This window comes from Chelonoidis abingdonii, chromosome 11 (genome assembly GCF_003597395.2).
Source record: "Chelonoidis abingdonii isolate Lonesome George chromosome 11, CheloAbing_2.0, whole genome shotgun sequence".
NCBI lineage: Eukaryota > Metazoa > Chordata > Testudines > Testudinidae > Chelonoidis > Chelonoidis abingdonii.
In genome coordinates, this window is record NC_133779.1 from 33,930,164 (window position 1) to 33,946,066 (window position 15,903).

The window sequence follows — 15,903 nt, forward strand, 5'->3', positions numbered from 1 at the left end:
ACGCTGGCGATTCATAGAATCATAGAATCTCCAGGTTGGAAGGGACCTCAGGAGGTATCTAGTCCAACCCCCTGCTCAAAGCAGGATTCAGTCCTTGGGCAGAGCCAGCACTGATCCAATGCCCCATTGCAGAGCTGCGGGGAGTGGTGCCATTTTGGGAGAAGTAAACCAGAAGAGTGGGGCTAGCGTCCTGCCCCCTGGGGCCATTAGAGATTCCATGACACTTTTCATATGACCAGGCTGGTGTGTTGGCTGAATTCCAGTCCCACCTCCCTACTTTCCTCTTCCAGTTTTGACTGGATCCAGCATTCTTCACTTCCTCTCCTCCGTCGCTACGCGCTGGGAAACCACAGGTAGGCTGCTTTGCAAAGGCAGCTGCCCAGCAGTGGCGGGGTGCGACGAGCCCCGGGGATGTGTGTCACCTGCAAAGTGCTCGGGGATGGAAAGCCCCATCGAAATGTGAGGGGTTGTTATCAAAGGAACTTGCAGCCGTCCTGGACTCGGCACTCCCAGCAGGGAGCACGTTGGTACCGCGTCCAGGGAAACGCTCGGCTAGGAGAGGGTTCCACAAACCCACCAAGCGCCTGCCTGGCACCAGCCCCCTCTCTCAGGCATACTCAGAATCAGTCCTCCCTTCCCCTGGCCCGCACGGCGTAGTGAGCAGTCTGGGCACCGCAGTCACCAGCCATCACCGCTAGGCTTGTACTGGTTAAAGTTCCCATCCACTTCAAGGAGAACGAGCTTCCGCACCAGCCTAAGGGGAAGGTCAGAGCAGTACAAGCTAAGGCAGGGGAGGGCAAACCTTTTGGCCTGAGGGCCACATCGGGGTTCCAGAACTGTACGGAGGGCCGGGAGGGAAGGCTGGGCCTCCCCAAACAGCCTGGCCCCCGCCCCCATCCATCTCCTGACTGCCCAGAACTGACTGCCTATCCACCCCCTGACTGCTCTGAACCCCCGACCCATCCAACCCCCCCATGCCTTGTCCCATAACCGACCCTCTCGGACCCCCCGCCCCTAACTACCCCCTGGGACCCTACCCCCTATCCAACCCCNTTTGCAGCTTTGTTTGTCCTGCCCCAGCCCTGAAGCCAGCCCCTGGGCCCCTCTGCCCCACTCCCAGCCTGGTTGCTCCCCTTCCCTATGGCCCCTTTGCCCTGATTGGCCCCTCCCCTCGTGAGCCCGTGGCCCCTTTCGTGCGCTTGTGCTTCCCCCGTTTGAGTTTGCCCCTATTGCACTGCACCCCCCACTTGCTGTTGTTCCCCTTCCCTCCCCTAGTACAGCTAGAGGAGCCGATTTCAATCCTATCGGTGACTGACCCCACCTGTTCCCCATCCCCTAACCACATTTCCTCAGACCCCTCACCCCTAAATGCCCCCCCAGGACCCTACCCCCATCCAACCCCTCCTGTTCCCCATCCCCTAACCACTCCCCTGGGACCCCACCCCCATTCAACCCCTCCTGCTCCCTGTCCCCTGACTGCCCTGACCCCTATCTGCACCCCCGTCCCTGACTGCCCCCCGGCACGCCACCCTCTATCCAACCTCCCTGTTCCCTGTCCCCTGATCACATCCCCCTGAACCTCCACCCCATCCAACCCGCCCCGGCTCCCTGTCCCCTGGCTGCCCCCTGGAACCCTCTGCCCCTTATCCAACCCTCGCCTTACCATGCCGCTCACAGCAGCAGAACTAGCAGCCGTGCCGCCGCACTGCCCAGCAGAAGCTCACAGCCCCACCATCCAGAGCGCTGGCAGCACAGCGAGGTGAGGCTGCAGCTGAGGGGAGACAGCAGGGGAAGGGCCGGGGGCTGGCTAGCCTCCCTGGCCAGGAGCTCAAGGGCCAGGCAGGACAGTCCCGCGGGCTGGATGTGGCCCACAGGCCATAGTTTGCTGACCTCTGAGCTAAGGTGTGAATTTAAACTGCTATAGTTATACCTGTGTATCTGGATGCTGGTATAGCTATCACAGGTTTAACTATACTATATAGTGGTATAACTGGCTAAACTTTCCCGTGTAGACAAGCACTAACATATTTCCTCTCTCACATGGACCCACCGCACTGCCACTTTTCATGCTTCATTATTAAGCAAGATCATGGCTCGCCTGCATTGCGCTAGGAGCTGTATGAACATCTAGTAAAGGACAGTTCCTGCCCCCAAAGGCTTTCAGTCTAAGCAGACAAGTCAGCCAAAGGTTGGGAGGGGAAACTGAGGCACAGTGAAGGGCCATGACTTGCCCAAGGTCATCCCACGGATCTGCAGCAGAGCCGGGAATAGAGTCCACGTTTACTGAATCTGAGTGGAGCGCTCAGTCCCCTGGACCACATTGCTAAAAGCAAATATGCCCAGCTGGGATTCAGAGGACGGCAGCTCAGCATAGGAAATGAGCTTTACGCAAGTGGTTTGTCTGTTTGAATATTGCGAAGAAGCTGCCCGGATGTGGGGCAAGTCCAGAGACTTCCCTTCTAGGCACAAGGCACCAAACAAATAACAATCTCAGGCATCTGCCTCAGCCAGGAGCCAGAGTGTGCGGCACTTGGAATCTCGTCACCCACCTTCTGCAGGGATGTGCAGCCATATTTCCACATCGCTACACACCTCCACTCCCCCTTCACTGCAGCACAAGGCACAGGGACCAGGAAGAACTATTCAACTCAAAACTGGACCACCCTCCTGTACCCAGCAGGAGTTCCCCTTCCCCAGACACGGAGAGAATACAGAAGGGTCTCTGAGTTATAAAATTATGTACCATTCGTATTGCACTAGGGAAGAGGCCCCAAGGGAGATCTGGCCCCCTGTTGTGCTGGGCGCTGCACAGAATGAGCCAGAGACTGTCCCTGTCCCATAGTGTTTACTTAAATAGACAAAGGATGGACAGGAAAACAGGCCCAAAGAGGGAAGTTGAGTCACTGGTAGACGGTTGTCACTGTCTGCACCCCATTCTAGGAGAGGAAGGAATATTCTGTCTTTGGGCAAGGAGGTACCGTTGCGGATTAGCCACTGGGCCAACGAGGCCTGTGCCCAGAGGCCCTGTCCAACTAGGGGGGGCCTGGAAAAATGGATGTCCCCGCACATGGACCCGCTCCCTGGCAGGAGCACCGGAGGGTGGGGGGCACTGCAGGTGGAAGAGATGGGGAGGGCCCTCCCTTGCTCTGGTCCAGAGCCCCACAAAAACGTAATCTGCCTCTGAGACCCACAGCAGGCTAAGGGGTCAGTGAAACCTCCATTGGGGCAGTGATTCTCTCTGGAAATGTAGACACTGGGCTACACTTCCCCCTGTTTTGTTTGAATGTTTCTGCAGTGGGGAAAGCGGGGCTGGAAAAACAGTGGCAGCCAAATACATTATGGGCTACATTTCCAAAGTGTCCGGAGGTGGAGAGAAAGTGCAGGTACGGCTCCCTCTGCAGCCCGGGCTCTCTCTGAGCCTCTCTCTACTCATCTTCTCATCATGCTTGTTCTCCATTTCACCCACCTCACTCCAGCCCTTCCTTCCCTCCCTCCCACTTTCCTAGGTTGGGCAGCTCCTCCTTCCCCATCTCCTGTAGCTCCTCAGCAATCCCCACCGGCTGAGATCACACTAGGTTAGCCCGGAAAGGTGATGACATACCAGGCACCAGACCACGCTTCCTCTTCTAACCCCGCCCTGTATGCTCAGAGCTGGCAATGCCTGCCCTGCTCTAATCCAAGACTTGGCACTTCCAAACCACCCGCTCCCAGCCAAGATCCGGCAGTGCCCACACACACACCAAGAAAGAGCTGGCAGTGCCCGCCGTATGCCAGCCTGACATGGAGCAATGCCCTTCCATCCTGCCAAACCTGCTCCAAGCCAGGAGCTGGCAATAGTCTCCCACCCCTAACCCGTGCAGTGCCACATTGCCAGCTTTCTGGTAGCCCTTTGCCATTGCACCTCAACAAGCTGTGACTAGTCCCCCGTGAGCCAACAGGCCCGCCCCAATCTCTGACTTGCTGTAATCCTCAGCACGTGAAAGACATCATCCTGCAGTCCAACCCTCTGCTGGAAGCCTTCGGGAATGCCAAAACCGTCCGGAACAACAACTCCAGCCGATTTGTAAGTCTCCGGGGCCAGATTTCACTGCTGGTCTGTCCCAGGGAGGAGAGTGCAGAATGGGAGATGTGATCGTCCCATGGGAGCCACTGGTATCCGCAAAAAGAACAGGAGTCCTTGTGGCACCTTAGAGACTAACAGATTTATTTGAACATAAGCTTTCATGGGCTAGAATCTGCTTCATCAGATGTAGCCCACAAATCTTACGTTCAAATACATTTGTTAGTCTCTCAGGTGCCACAAGGACGCCTATTCTTTTTGCAGATACAGACTAACACAGCTGCTACTCTGAAACTGGTGTCTGGCTCATTCCTGCTGCCCTCCCATCCCCTGGGGATTTTGCAAGTCTGACAGGGACAGAGCTGGCCTGAAGCACAAGCAAAGCAAGTGGCTCCTCGGGACCCTTCTCCAGGCTGCATGTGCCATCTCAGAATCCCACAGACTGGCTTATATCCCTCTCTACCACTGGGACTCATCGTCAGAGCCCCATACTCCCACCAGCATGGCTCAGTTCCCCCATTCCAGCAGCACGGGCTCTTGTTTGGGTCACTGGCTGTTGGCAGGCTGGCTCTGGGTAGGGCAAGGGTGTGGGCGGTGCAGCCTGGAACAGGACAGTGTTTGTAGGAAGGACCTAACTAGGCACTGCCGTTGTGGAGGGTCAGCATCTCTCAGAGCTGGGCCCCAGATGAGGGGAAGGAAAGATAACGCTTCAGGGGACAGGAAGAGAGTCAGAGATGAGAGGACCCAAAAAGAAAGACCTTCCCCTGTGTCGTGTAAGTTGCTATTATTTGTTTTATGGTAGCACCTAGAAGCCCCAATCAGGAGTGAAAAGCTTGGCGTAATGGTGCTGTACCTACATGTAATTAAAGACAGACCCTGCCCCAGAAAGCTGCCAGGGACAGGAGACAGCAGGTGCAAGGAAGAGAAACACGCTGAGGCCTGGGAGGAGGTGGGAGAGACTCCCATAGACAGGATGGGGGTCCCTGAAATGAGACCACCCAGCCTCTGGCTGATTCCCAGGGGACCGCAGCCCTGCAGCCTCACGGCTGAAATGTCTTCGCTTGGCAGGGGAAATACTTTGAAATCCAGTTCAGTCGGGGCGGTGAGCCAGATGGAGGGAAGATCTCCAACTTCCTGCTGGAGAAATCCAGGGTGGTGAACCAGAATGAGAACGAGAGGAACTTCCACATCTACTACCAGGTACCCTGATAAACCCGGGCACCCGGGGGATCTGGTGCTGCGGAGGGCCCACGGGGGTCAAGTGGATGTGTGTGTGTGAACAGGAGTGTGAACACGGCTGAATGTGAATGTGCGTATCAGCATGAGTGTGCATGACTGACTAAGAATGTGAGGGGGGCGAGTATGGGAACGTGCACATGCCTTCATGTGGGCATCGTCGTGAGTGTGCAAATGGACATGCCTGTGTATTGGCGTCTGTGCCTGGAAAAGAGAGAGCGTGGCCCTATGCTTTTACGCTGGTGCATCTGTCGCAGAATTGCGCCCTAGAGCAGCTGATAGGCCTGGGTTTCTGGCCGAGCAGGAGACAGCACTCCAAGGGGGGACAGACAGCCCCAGGCTGCAGAGCAGGGAACCCCGAGGGGCCGGTTCATTTCCAGGAGCTGACCCCAGCCCTGCATTCTTCCCCTTTGCCGGCAGCTCATTGAAGGGGCCTCCCAGGAGCAGCAGCAGAATCTGGGGATCATGACCCCCGATTATTACTACTATCTGAACCAGTCCGAAACCTACAAGGTGGACGGCACCGATGACCGAAGCGACTTCCACGAGACCATGGTGAGTGGCCCGTGTGCGGGGGGTGCTCACAGTGGGGCATGTGGGCATGTTAGAATGTGGCTCTTACCTGAGCTGTACGTTTTGGGCTGATCTGACCTGGCCCAGCTTGTTGATGAAAACTGGATTGAGCTCCAAGAAGGCAGCTCTTTGTGCCCCATCTTCTGCCACTCCTGAGGCCCTCCAGCCCCATAACCCAGAGGGACTGGCTGGAGCTGAAAGAAAGGGCTGGACATCCAGGTGGGAACCGTGGCAACCTGCCTGCAGCCACATGCCGGATAACGGCTCCTCAACTGGACAGTGCAGGGCATGTGAGGAGAGCCTGCAGACAGGTTGGGTGCCCCGCGCGCCCTCTCAGAGATGGGTGGGGATCTGGCCAGCTAACCAGTCTCTGAACCAGTGGTGCCGCCATCTTGTATTATTTTCCCAGCATTCCCATAGCACCCAAAAGCCGCCCTTAGGGCAGGGGTGGGCAAACTTTTTGGCCTGAGGGCCACGTCTGGGTATGGAAATTGTATGATGGCCATGAATGCTCACGAAATTGGGAGGTTGGGGTGTGCGAGGGGGTGAGGGCTCTGGCTGGGGGTGTGGGCTCTGGGGTGGGGCCAGAAATGAGGAGTTCAGGGTGCGGGAGGGGGCTCCGGGCTGGAGCATGGGGGTGCCAGAAGAGGTGCAGGCTCTGGCTGGGGGTGCAGGCTCTGGGGTGGGGTTGGGGATGAGAGGTTCGGGGTGCAGGAGGGTGCTCTGGGCTGGGACCAAGGGGTTTGGAGGACCAGGAGGGGGATCAGGGCTGCGGCAGGGGGTTGGGGCGCAGGAGGGGGTCAGAGGTACAGGCTCTGGGCAACGCTTACCTCAAGCAGCTCCCAGAAGCAGCGACATGTCCCTTCTCCGGCTCCTAGGCGGAGGCACAGCCAGACAGCTCTGTGCGCTGCACCTTCCGAAGGCGCTGCCCCTGCAGCTCCCATTGGCCACAGTTCCTGACCAATGGGAACTGCGGGGCTGCGCTTGGGATGGGGGCAGTATGCGGAGTCCCTTTGCTGCCCCTACACGTAAGAGCCAGAGTGAGGACATGCCTGTGCTTCCAGGAGCTGTGTGGAGCCACAGCACATGTGGAGCAGGGAAAGCCCCCAATGCCGCTCCCCGGCGAGAGCTTGAGGGCCAGATTAAAACATCTGAAGGGCCGGATACGGCCCCTGGGTCATAGTTTGCCCACCCTGGCCTTAGCGGCAAAGCTGCCAAGGGCCTCCAAGGTCGACACAGCCACATGTGTTTAGGAACACAAGATCGGAAGGGACCTTGTGGGTCACTGGTCCTGTCCTCTGCTGTCGTGGGCCACCTCGTCCCATTCATAAATGTATCAAGCTCCATCTTAACACCACCTAGGTTTTCTGTGTGAGGCAGATTCCCTGGATCCCAGGCTGTTTTCTACACGTGCTTGGTCCTGTCTGCTCTGCATGTGCAGGAATGAGCCCCTGGCACTTTTTGGATGAGGAGTGTCCTCTGCCAGTGTTAACCAACCACTACTGCGCAGGGTGCTACCTGCCACCTCGTTGCTGCCTTCCCACCCCAGAGGTGGCTGCTTTTCAGTAGTGCTGTCTGTTTGGTGGTAGATTGATACAGAAGGGTTGTTCGTGTCCAGGTTTCACTATGTCCTGGAAGCGGATGTGGCTTTCTTTTAGGGCACGGGTCAGCAACCTTTCAGAAGTGCTGTGCTGAGTCTTCATTTATTCACTCTAATTTAAGGTTTCGCACGCCAGTAATACCTTTTTAGAAGGTCTCTTTCTATAAGTCTATAATATCTAACGAAACTATTGTTGTATGTAAAGTAAATAAGGTTTTTTAAATGTTTAAGGAACTTCATTTAAAATTAAATTAAAATGCAGAGCCCCCTGGACTGGTGGCCAGGACCCAGGCAGTGTGAGTGCCACTGAAAATCAGCTCGCGTGCCACCTTTGGTTGCCATAGATTGCCTACCCCTGTTCTAGAGCAACAGTTCTGAAAGTGCGGACGTGTCTAAAACCCTTGGAAGTTCTGCAGGACATTCCAAATGTTTTTGTTGTCAACAAAAATTCATTCTTTTTTCTTTTTTGGCTGAATATTCCATTTCAGAAATGTTCACGGTGGATTTATTTTTGCTGATGCTTTTAATTTTCCAAATCTTCCCAAAATAAGTTTACAGCCATAATACCAGGGACTCAGGCTGATGGGATGCTTTTTCTGCCCCCTAGAACGCCATGCAGGTGATAGGCATCGCCAGAGAGGACCAGCGGCTGGTGTTACAGATCGTGGCTGGAATCCTGCACCTGGGCAACATTAACTTCCGAGAACAGGGCAACTATGCCCAGGTGGAGAATCCTGACCGTGAGTACCATCACCTGAATCCATCCCCCCTGGGAAAGGGCCAGCAGAGAAGACTAGGAGACAGCTGAATGGGCAGATTTTCACCCAGTGTCAGGGCAGATAAGCAGCTTACAATATTCAGGCTGGATTTAAAGCTAGCCTTTTTAGTTAATGAGATCAAGCGGAGGTGCTTTTAACAATACTTTGAAATTATTTGCAAATTCCTTACACAACAGGTCTCAAAGCACAATACAGACATGGCTGAGCATCACTGTCCCCGTTTTAGAGATGGGGCATTTGAGGCACAGAGAGAGGAAGTGAATTGGCTAATGGTGACTCAGCAAGACATTGGTAGAGCCAGGAATAGGACTTAGGAGTTCTGGCACACAGGACCCCTGCTCTAACCACTAGACTTGTCCATGGGGGCATGGCTGAGCTGGGGAACAACAGCCCCTGTTCACTGACAGCAGAGGGAGGGAGTTGTATGGGCTGATGGGGTGTCTAGAGACACCTTGACTTTCACTCCCTGTGTGCAGTGCTGGCCTTCCCCGCCTACCTGCTGGGGATTGATAAGGACAGGCTCAATGACAAGATCACGAGCAGGAAGATGGACAGCAAGTGGGGCGGCCGGTCGGAGTCGATCAACGTGACCCTGAACGTGCAGCAGGCATCCTACACCCGCGATGCCCTGGCCAAGGGGCTCTACTCGCGGGTTTTTGACTTCCTCGTGGAGGTGAGGGTCGTGCCCCAAGCTACCCGGGTTAACCAGAGCCTGTGGGTCCCTGGCTCTATGTGAAATCTCTTCTGTGGCTGTTCCCGAGTCCTGCTAGGAATCTGGGGGAGATCAGCCCCCAGGATGGGATGCTGCTTGGAAACTGGGTCCCATCTACCCAGGGGTGGTTACAGGCTTCCCATCTCACCAGCCCTGGGTCCAGCAGCAGCTGCCTGAAGAGACCCATGGCCGAGGTTCCCCAAAGTCTCCCACCCGCAAACTGCCCCAGCCCTTGAGGGGAAGGCAGAGGATGTTATGGTCCTTCCTCTCCTGCTTCAACCTGTCTCTGAAGCAGCAGCTGACCCTGCTCCTCATCAAGAAGCAGCTGCTGGGCCCTCCCCTACTGAAGTCATCAGACCCCTGTCTGAGTATGGGACAGGGCTTCTGGCTGGCACTCAGACACCAAGGAGAGAGAGAGATGGAGTGTGTGGAGATAGATAGAGGGGCTGTATGTCAGCCCCCTGTTTGAATATGGGGCAGGGCTTCTGGCTGGCACTCAGACACCAAGGATATAGATAGATGGATGGGTGTATGGGGGTGGGTGGGTGGGTAGATAGATAGAAAAATGTATGGGGATGGATAGGTAGATAGATGTGTATGGGGGTGGTTAGATAGATAGATCCACCCTCCAACACACTTGGGATTAGCAGCTGCGAATGGTGTGTTGAATTGTGATGAAGGGGACATGTCTGACTTAGATTTGACATTCTCCACTGGGTGCGATGTCCCTGGGGCCAGAGCAGCCGCTGTGACTGCCTCTCGTTTTAGGTGCAATGTGAGTAAGGGACAGGATTTGGCTTTAGCCAGGGTCCCTCTCCCTTCCTCCAGGGCCAGAGCCAGGGTCAGCCCATGCACAAGAGCCGCGTGGCCAGAAAGACACAGTGCAACATGTCGGAGAACTAGACCTCCTGGTGCTGAAGCTTCTCCCTGTGCCTGTCCCCCTTCTCTCGCTTGCTCGCTCACTCACTCCCTCTCTCCGTTTCTTCCCCTGCAGTCCATTAACAGGGCCATGCAGAAGCCCAATGAGGAGTACAGTATCGGGGTGCTGGATATCTACGGCTTTGAAATATTCCAGGTACTTGTTACACTTGAACGCAGGTGCCGGCTCCCCCCACCCATAGGGCACAGTCACACTGTGCAGAACAGCTGAGAGGAAAGGGGGGGTTCCCCTAGACTGCCAAGAGGGGTTCGCCGATGCAGAACCCAAAGGTACCTCCCTTCCAGAGTCACTCCTTCCCCACTAAGCCTTTTTCCTCTCCCTCCACCTGCCACACCTCTCTCCCGGCTCCATCTTGGCGCCCCTCAAAATGCTGGGCTCCTCCTCGGGGGTCCGCTGTTTTGGGGACTGATCTGTGTTGGCCTGTGAGTCTGCCCCACAGCTGTATAACACCCAGTTCTGCACGGACCAGCCTGCCAGCTGCCTCTCCTGGTGCCCATCCTCCCCACTGACCAGCCCTGGAGCCAGTGGCCATCGCCCTAGATCCCCATGCCAGCGTCTCCCCTTGCAGGCCAGCTGGGGTGCTAATTTCCTGGCCTTGCAGTGCCACTGGGACCCACCAGCCTGGAGAGGGAGAGCCCCAAGCTGGGAATGGCTGTTCTCATAGGGAGCCCCCTGCAGAATACCCCATAAGACCCAACACGAGCGACCCGGGAGCAGCAAAGTGTGAGTTGGAGGATCTGACCTCCCAGCTGGAATCTCACTGTTTCTCTCTCCTTTATAACTCTGTAGAGAAACGGCTTTGAACAATTCTGCATTAACTTTGTGAATGAGAAACTGCAGCAGATCTTTATAGAGCTGACCCTTAAAGCGGAGCAGGTATGGTGCACACCGGGGCAAAGCGCTGTGGGGCAGGGGAGAGCAGAGATGGGCTTGTTAAAGCTGAAATCAGGCGATTTTATGCAAACGAGCTAGTGCTCTGTTTGCATAATCGTGCATATGTATTACCTCATTTGCATGTGGCCTGTTCTTTTCCCCCTGGCAGAGTCTAGGGAAACAGAGGGGAGGGGGCTGTTAGGTGCTTGGCACTTTTGCAAAGGAGGTGCTTCAGTACGGATGTAGGAACTTCCCCTGAGGCCCCCACTCCTGAAAATCTTGGCCCAAAGGTTCTGAATGCGTCTGCAGCAAGCCCAAGGCCCAGAGGCAATTTTGCGCCTGTGCATAAAAGAGAGGCAGGCGTTTTGCTCCCCAGGAAGGAAACTGCCCCTCTCCCCCATCAGCCTGTGCCCCATCAGGGGGTCTGGGTTCCAAAGCTCCATCCTTGCCTTGCACAGCTGGATCAACTGGGCCTCGCTTGTCTGTTCTAGGAAGAGTACGTGCAAGAGGGGATCAAGTGGACCCCGATCCAGTATTTCAATAACAAAGTGGTGTGTGACCTGATAGAGAACAAGCTGGTAAGAGAGGGGAGTTCTGCAGTCCTTCCTGGTGGGGGGCAGTGCGGGCTGTGGGGTCCATCCCTGAAGAAGATGCTTGACCCACTGGGTGCTGAAGGGGACTGAAACCCCTGGGCAGTGTTCAGATGCAGAACGGCCGCACAGCGCAGGGAAAGAGCCAGCGCTGGGGAGCGACTTTGTTCCCCGCCTGCTCTGCATAAGGGGTTAATTCGTTTGACCTGAGTGGAGAGTAACCCTGTATCAGCGCGTGGCTGGGCTGAATGGGCCAAAGCCTGGCACTGGTATTGGCCCAGCAGGGCCGCCCAGAGGATTCAGGGGGTCTGGGGCAAAGCAATTTTGGGGGCGCTTCCATAAAAAAAAGTTGTAATGTTATAGAATACTATATTCTCATGGGGGCCCCTGCAGGATCCTGGGCCTGGGGCAAATTGCCCCACTTGCCCCCCCTCCGGGCGGCCCTGGGGTCCAACATTCAGACAATCCCTGACACTGTGATACCTGCATTCCCTGCACCGCTCCTGGCAATCACCCAGGTTTGCAGGCCAGTGATGCAGCTAACACAGGGCCCCTCCTACCCTTTCTCCCAGAATCCTCCTGGGATCATGAGTGTCCTCGATGACGTCTGTGCCACCATGCATGCGACGGGGGAAGGGGCGGACCAGACCCTCTTGCAGAAGCTCCAGGCAGCGGTGGGAACTCACGAGCACTTTAACAGCTGGAACTCGGGCTTTGTAATCCACCACTATGCAGGCAAGGTATATTGCATGGATGCAGGGCCTAGTGCCATGGCACACAGGCACCCACACAAGCACCCGGCATGGATCCCTGTCTGCTCATGCTGCACATAATCCTATGGGAGTACACACACATCACATGGATCCCTGGGTGTATGCACAGAATGCATAGGAATGATGGTCTAGCGGAGGAGCTCTTAGGGGCTGACCTTCTGTTCTGTGTTTGTTCGGCACCTAGTGCAGTGGGGTCCCGGTCCACGAGTGGGCTCCAAGGTGCTACAATGATACAACTAATAAAACATAGAGCACTGGACTAGGACTAAGGACACCTGGGTTCAGTTGTGCCTCTGTCACAGGCCCCATGGGTGAATCCCTGAATCTACCCTGTACCTCTGTTCTCCATCTGTAAAATGGGAATAGCACCCCCCTAGGTCACAGGGGTCAGGTGTGATGCAGCTATGATGGTGCTGAGGACCAGGAAAGTGCTTAGAGAGAGAGAATGATGCACACGGGTTGCGTGGATAATGTATAACTATCCCATTGATTCCCATGTGGATAGTCACCATATGGACACATGCAGTTATTACTGCTCCGGATTCATAGGCTGCATTTAGTCAGGCACCTCGGCAGACATCTGGCATCAGAGGCATTTGTACCAGATCGTCCTGTCAGGGAGCACTCCCCACAAACAGCCCACAAACAAGCTGCAGACCCAGAATGACCCAAGGGAAACATGGGAGGGATAACTCGGAACAAATGCAAGACATATGCGACCTGCTCATGGGACATTTGACGGCAAATGTGTATTTCTTCCAAAGCGCTGGTCGTTGCGGCTCATGCAACCACTTGATCTGATCTGAAGAGGACCCTCCCCGGGCTGATTTCTGACTTTTCCTTCCAGGTCTCCTATGACGTGAATGGCTTTTGCGAACGGAACCGGGACGTGCTTTTCACTGACCTGATTGAGCTCATGCAGAGCAGCGAATAGTGAGTGCCGCACTGGCCATGTAGCCGGGCCCGTCACAGGTGTCTTCTCAAAGTTCCTGCCCTGAGTTCTGTCTAGGTGCAGCCTCCGAAAATGCCTGAGTGTCGGGTGACCAGACATCCTGCTATTTAGGTGTTTGTCCCGTATCCCGACCGATCTTTGTCCCGATATTTCGCTCCGCTGGCAGCACTCATCTTTTTTTTTTTTTTTGCTCCACTGTCGAACCCCCACACCCATGTGTCCCGATATTTTCTTCCTCTCATCTGGTCACCCTACCTGAGTGCAAACTGCTGAGATGAGCCAGAGAAACAAGCCCAACTCCACTCGGCAAGCCCTGTCCTGACAGGGAGAAGGACAGGACAGGGCTGTGACACCTCCCTACCCCCAGGGTGGAGCCCGGCCTTCCCAGTGTCTTTCTCTCCCCACTGTCTCCCATGCAGCCCTTCCTCAGAGCTTAATTGAGCTTAACTCTTTGCTGGCCTCGGGCAAAGTGGTGCCCCAGGCCCCTGGGTTGTACGCTGGCCTGTTGCACAGCAGCTCTCAGGGGTCAGGGAAGCACGTCCCCTTTACGTGCAGCATCGTACCAGTCCATTAAGGGAGCAGGGTGCGGGGGGCTCATCTTCCTGGGGTGCATCAGGTATTAGCTAGTGTAGGAAGTAGGATGCTGGACTGGATGGACCAGTGATTTGGTCTGGTAGCGCAGCTCCTATCTTCCTGCTGCTGGTCAGCCCCGTTGGGAAAATTCAGGGTAAACTTCAGCCCTGGTGTAAACAGGCGCGGCTCCCATGAACTTCAACAGCATCTGAATCTGCCTGAGCCAGAGCTGAAATGAGTTTGTTGGCGGGGAGCTCAGAACCTCAGTGGGTGCGCAGCGGTTTCACACTGCTGACTGTTTTCTGCCTTTTAGTGCTTTCATCCGGATGCTTTTCCCAGAAAAACTAGATGCCGACAAGAAGGGCCGACCGACCACGGCCAGCTCCAAGATCAAGGTACGGGAGGAGGTTACGGGAGAGCTTCTCCCTTCCCTCGCGGAACCGGTGAGACTGTTAACACTGTCGACTTTCCAACAGAAACAGGCCAATGACCTGGTGAACACCCTCATGAAGTGCACGCCACACTACATCCGCTGCATCAAACCCAACGAGACCAAGAGACCCAAGGACTGGGAGGAAAGCAGGTGAGAGAGGCCTTTGCTGTTCATTGCTTTCATTACAAGTAGCGCCTAGCGGGCCCGTTGCGCATGGAGCTGCACATACACATTGTGAGAGAGAGTCCCTGCCCCAAAGAGCTGATGGTCTAAACAGAGGGTGGGAGGGGAGACACCTTCCCCAAGATCTCAGAGGAGCTCAACAGGAATGGCAGCTGGGTCTCCTGAGTCACACACCAATGCCTCTACCCACTGGGCAAGACTGCTCCTTACTGCGAATGTGTGAGGAAGAAGCCAAAGATTCATTACTACGCAGCGCCAGGGGACTGCCCGCAGATCCAGGCCATGGTTCAAGGCAGAAAAAACATTTGTCTGCAAACAAGGTCCTGACCACTTTGATGGGGGTCGGGCATTTCATCTGTTCAGGCGCTTTGGACAGTCCCGCTATCCTCCTCTTTAGGGGCCTAATTACCTTTATAATCCTGGCCCCTATGAGCCGAAATGTAATTGAAAATGAGTCACTTCTGAAAAAAGGCCTTGCACTCCTAAGTCTCTGAAGCCCTTTTGAAAATGTCACAAGAGGTTTTTTTCCATCTCTCGTTTCTGTGATTCCAGACAGGGTTAATTAATAATAATAATTAATCATTAATGAATACTTAGCTTTTATACAGCGCTTGTCATCAGCAGGTCTCAAAGCTTTTACAGAGGGGGAAACTCAGGCACACAGCTGCGAAGTGACTTGCCTGCAGTCACCCAGCAGGCCAGGTTAAGTGTAACGCTCGTGCAAATACTCACATATACTCCTCCACACAAGCACACGCTCCCACACCCTCATGTATTTGCCCACCCACCTCAAACATACATTGCCAGCAAGATTCAGCAAAATCCAGGTGGCCCCTCCTCCAGTCCGAGAGTCCGTCCATAGGGCGTGTCAGTCACCTGTGTTGAGCGTCTCTCTTCCCCTCATTGCTTTGCAGGGTGAAGCACCAAGTGGAATATCTGGGGCTGAAAGAGAACATCCGCGTACGCAGGGCAGGATTTGCCTATCGACGGGTCTTTCACAAGTTTCTACAAAGGTAAGGCCATCTCTGTGAGTGCTGGAGGGACCCCCGAGCGGTGCACTCTGCCATTGCACCAGGAATCAGCGCACCTAGATCCTCACCTGGCCTGGGAGCTCCAGAGAGGACCTCTTGTTTCTGAAGGCATCTGAGCTGCGGTCACCGAAAGCCCGTCAGCTAATGTGCGCCCTTTCCCGGCAGGTACGCCATCCTGACGGCAGAGACGTGGCCGTGCTGGCGCGGGGACGAGCGCCAGGGCGTGCAGCACTTGCTGCGGTCGGTTAACATGGACACTGACCAGTATCAGATGGGCCGGAGCAAGGTCTTTGTCAAGAACCCAGAATCGGTAAGTGGCCCTGCTCCTGCCCATCTCCCCTAAGCAGGACCGGCACCAGGTTTTCTGGCACCCTAGGCGCTGGACCATTTCGCCACCCCACGTGCGGGTCTCGCGGCTCCGGTGGACCTGCCGCAGGCATTCCCGCGGAGGGTCCGCTTGTCCGGGCTGCAGTGGAGCTGCCGCAGGCATGCCTGCAGCAGTCCACCCGAGCCGCGGGACCAGCGAACCGTCCGCAGAAATGCCTGTGGCAGGTCCACCGGAGCCGCAGATCAGCAGACCCTCCACAGGCACGAC

The 15,903-nt window shown here is 55.5% G+C and overlaps 1 protein-coding gene across 2 annotated transcripts in view; it reads left to right on the forward strand.

Annotated features, from left to right (window-relative positions):
* MYO1F (myosin IF) overlaps positions 1-15,903 on the forward strand; it is a 50,372-nt gene that overhangs the window by 22,837 nt on the left and 11,632 nt on the right. For both annotated transcript variants that reach the window (XM_075070860.1, XM_032774017.2), the window contains 15 exons: positions 3,296-3,383; positions 3,974-4,063; positions 5,129-5,260; positions 5,717-5,851; positions 8,077-8,209; positions 8,725-8,921; positions 9,955-10,035; positions 10,690-10,776; positions 11,265-11,351; positions 11,936-12,103; positions 12,984-13,069; positions 13,975-14,056; positions 14,138-14,244; positions 15,192-15,290; positions 15,474-15,618. In XM_075070860.1, the coding sequence (XP_074926961.1) occupies positions 3,296-3,383; positions 3,974-4,063; positions 5,129-5,260; positions 5,717-5,851; positions 8,077-8,209; positions 8,725-8,921; positions 9,955-10,035; positions 10,690-10,776; positions 11,265-11,351; positions 11,936-12,103; positions 12,984-13,069; positions 13,975-14,056; positions 14,138-14,244; positions 15,192-15,290; positions 15,474-15,618 (1,717 nt within the window). The remainder of the gene's footprint in view (positions 1-3,295; positions 3,384-3,973; positions 4,064-5,128; positions 5,261-5,716; positions 5,852-8,076; positions 8,210-8,724; positions 8,922-9,954; positions 10,036-10,689; positions 10,777-11,264; positions 11,352-11,935; positions 12,104-12,983; positions 13,070-13,974; positions 14,057-14,137; positions 14,245-15,191; positions 15,291-15,473; positions 15,619-15,903) is intronic.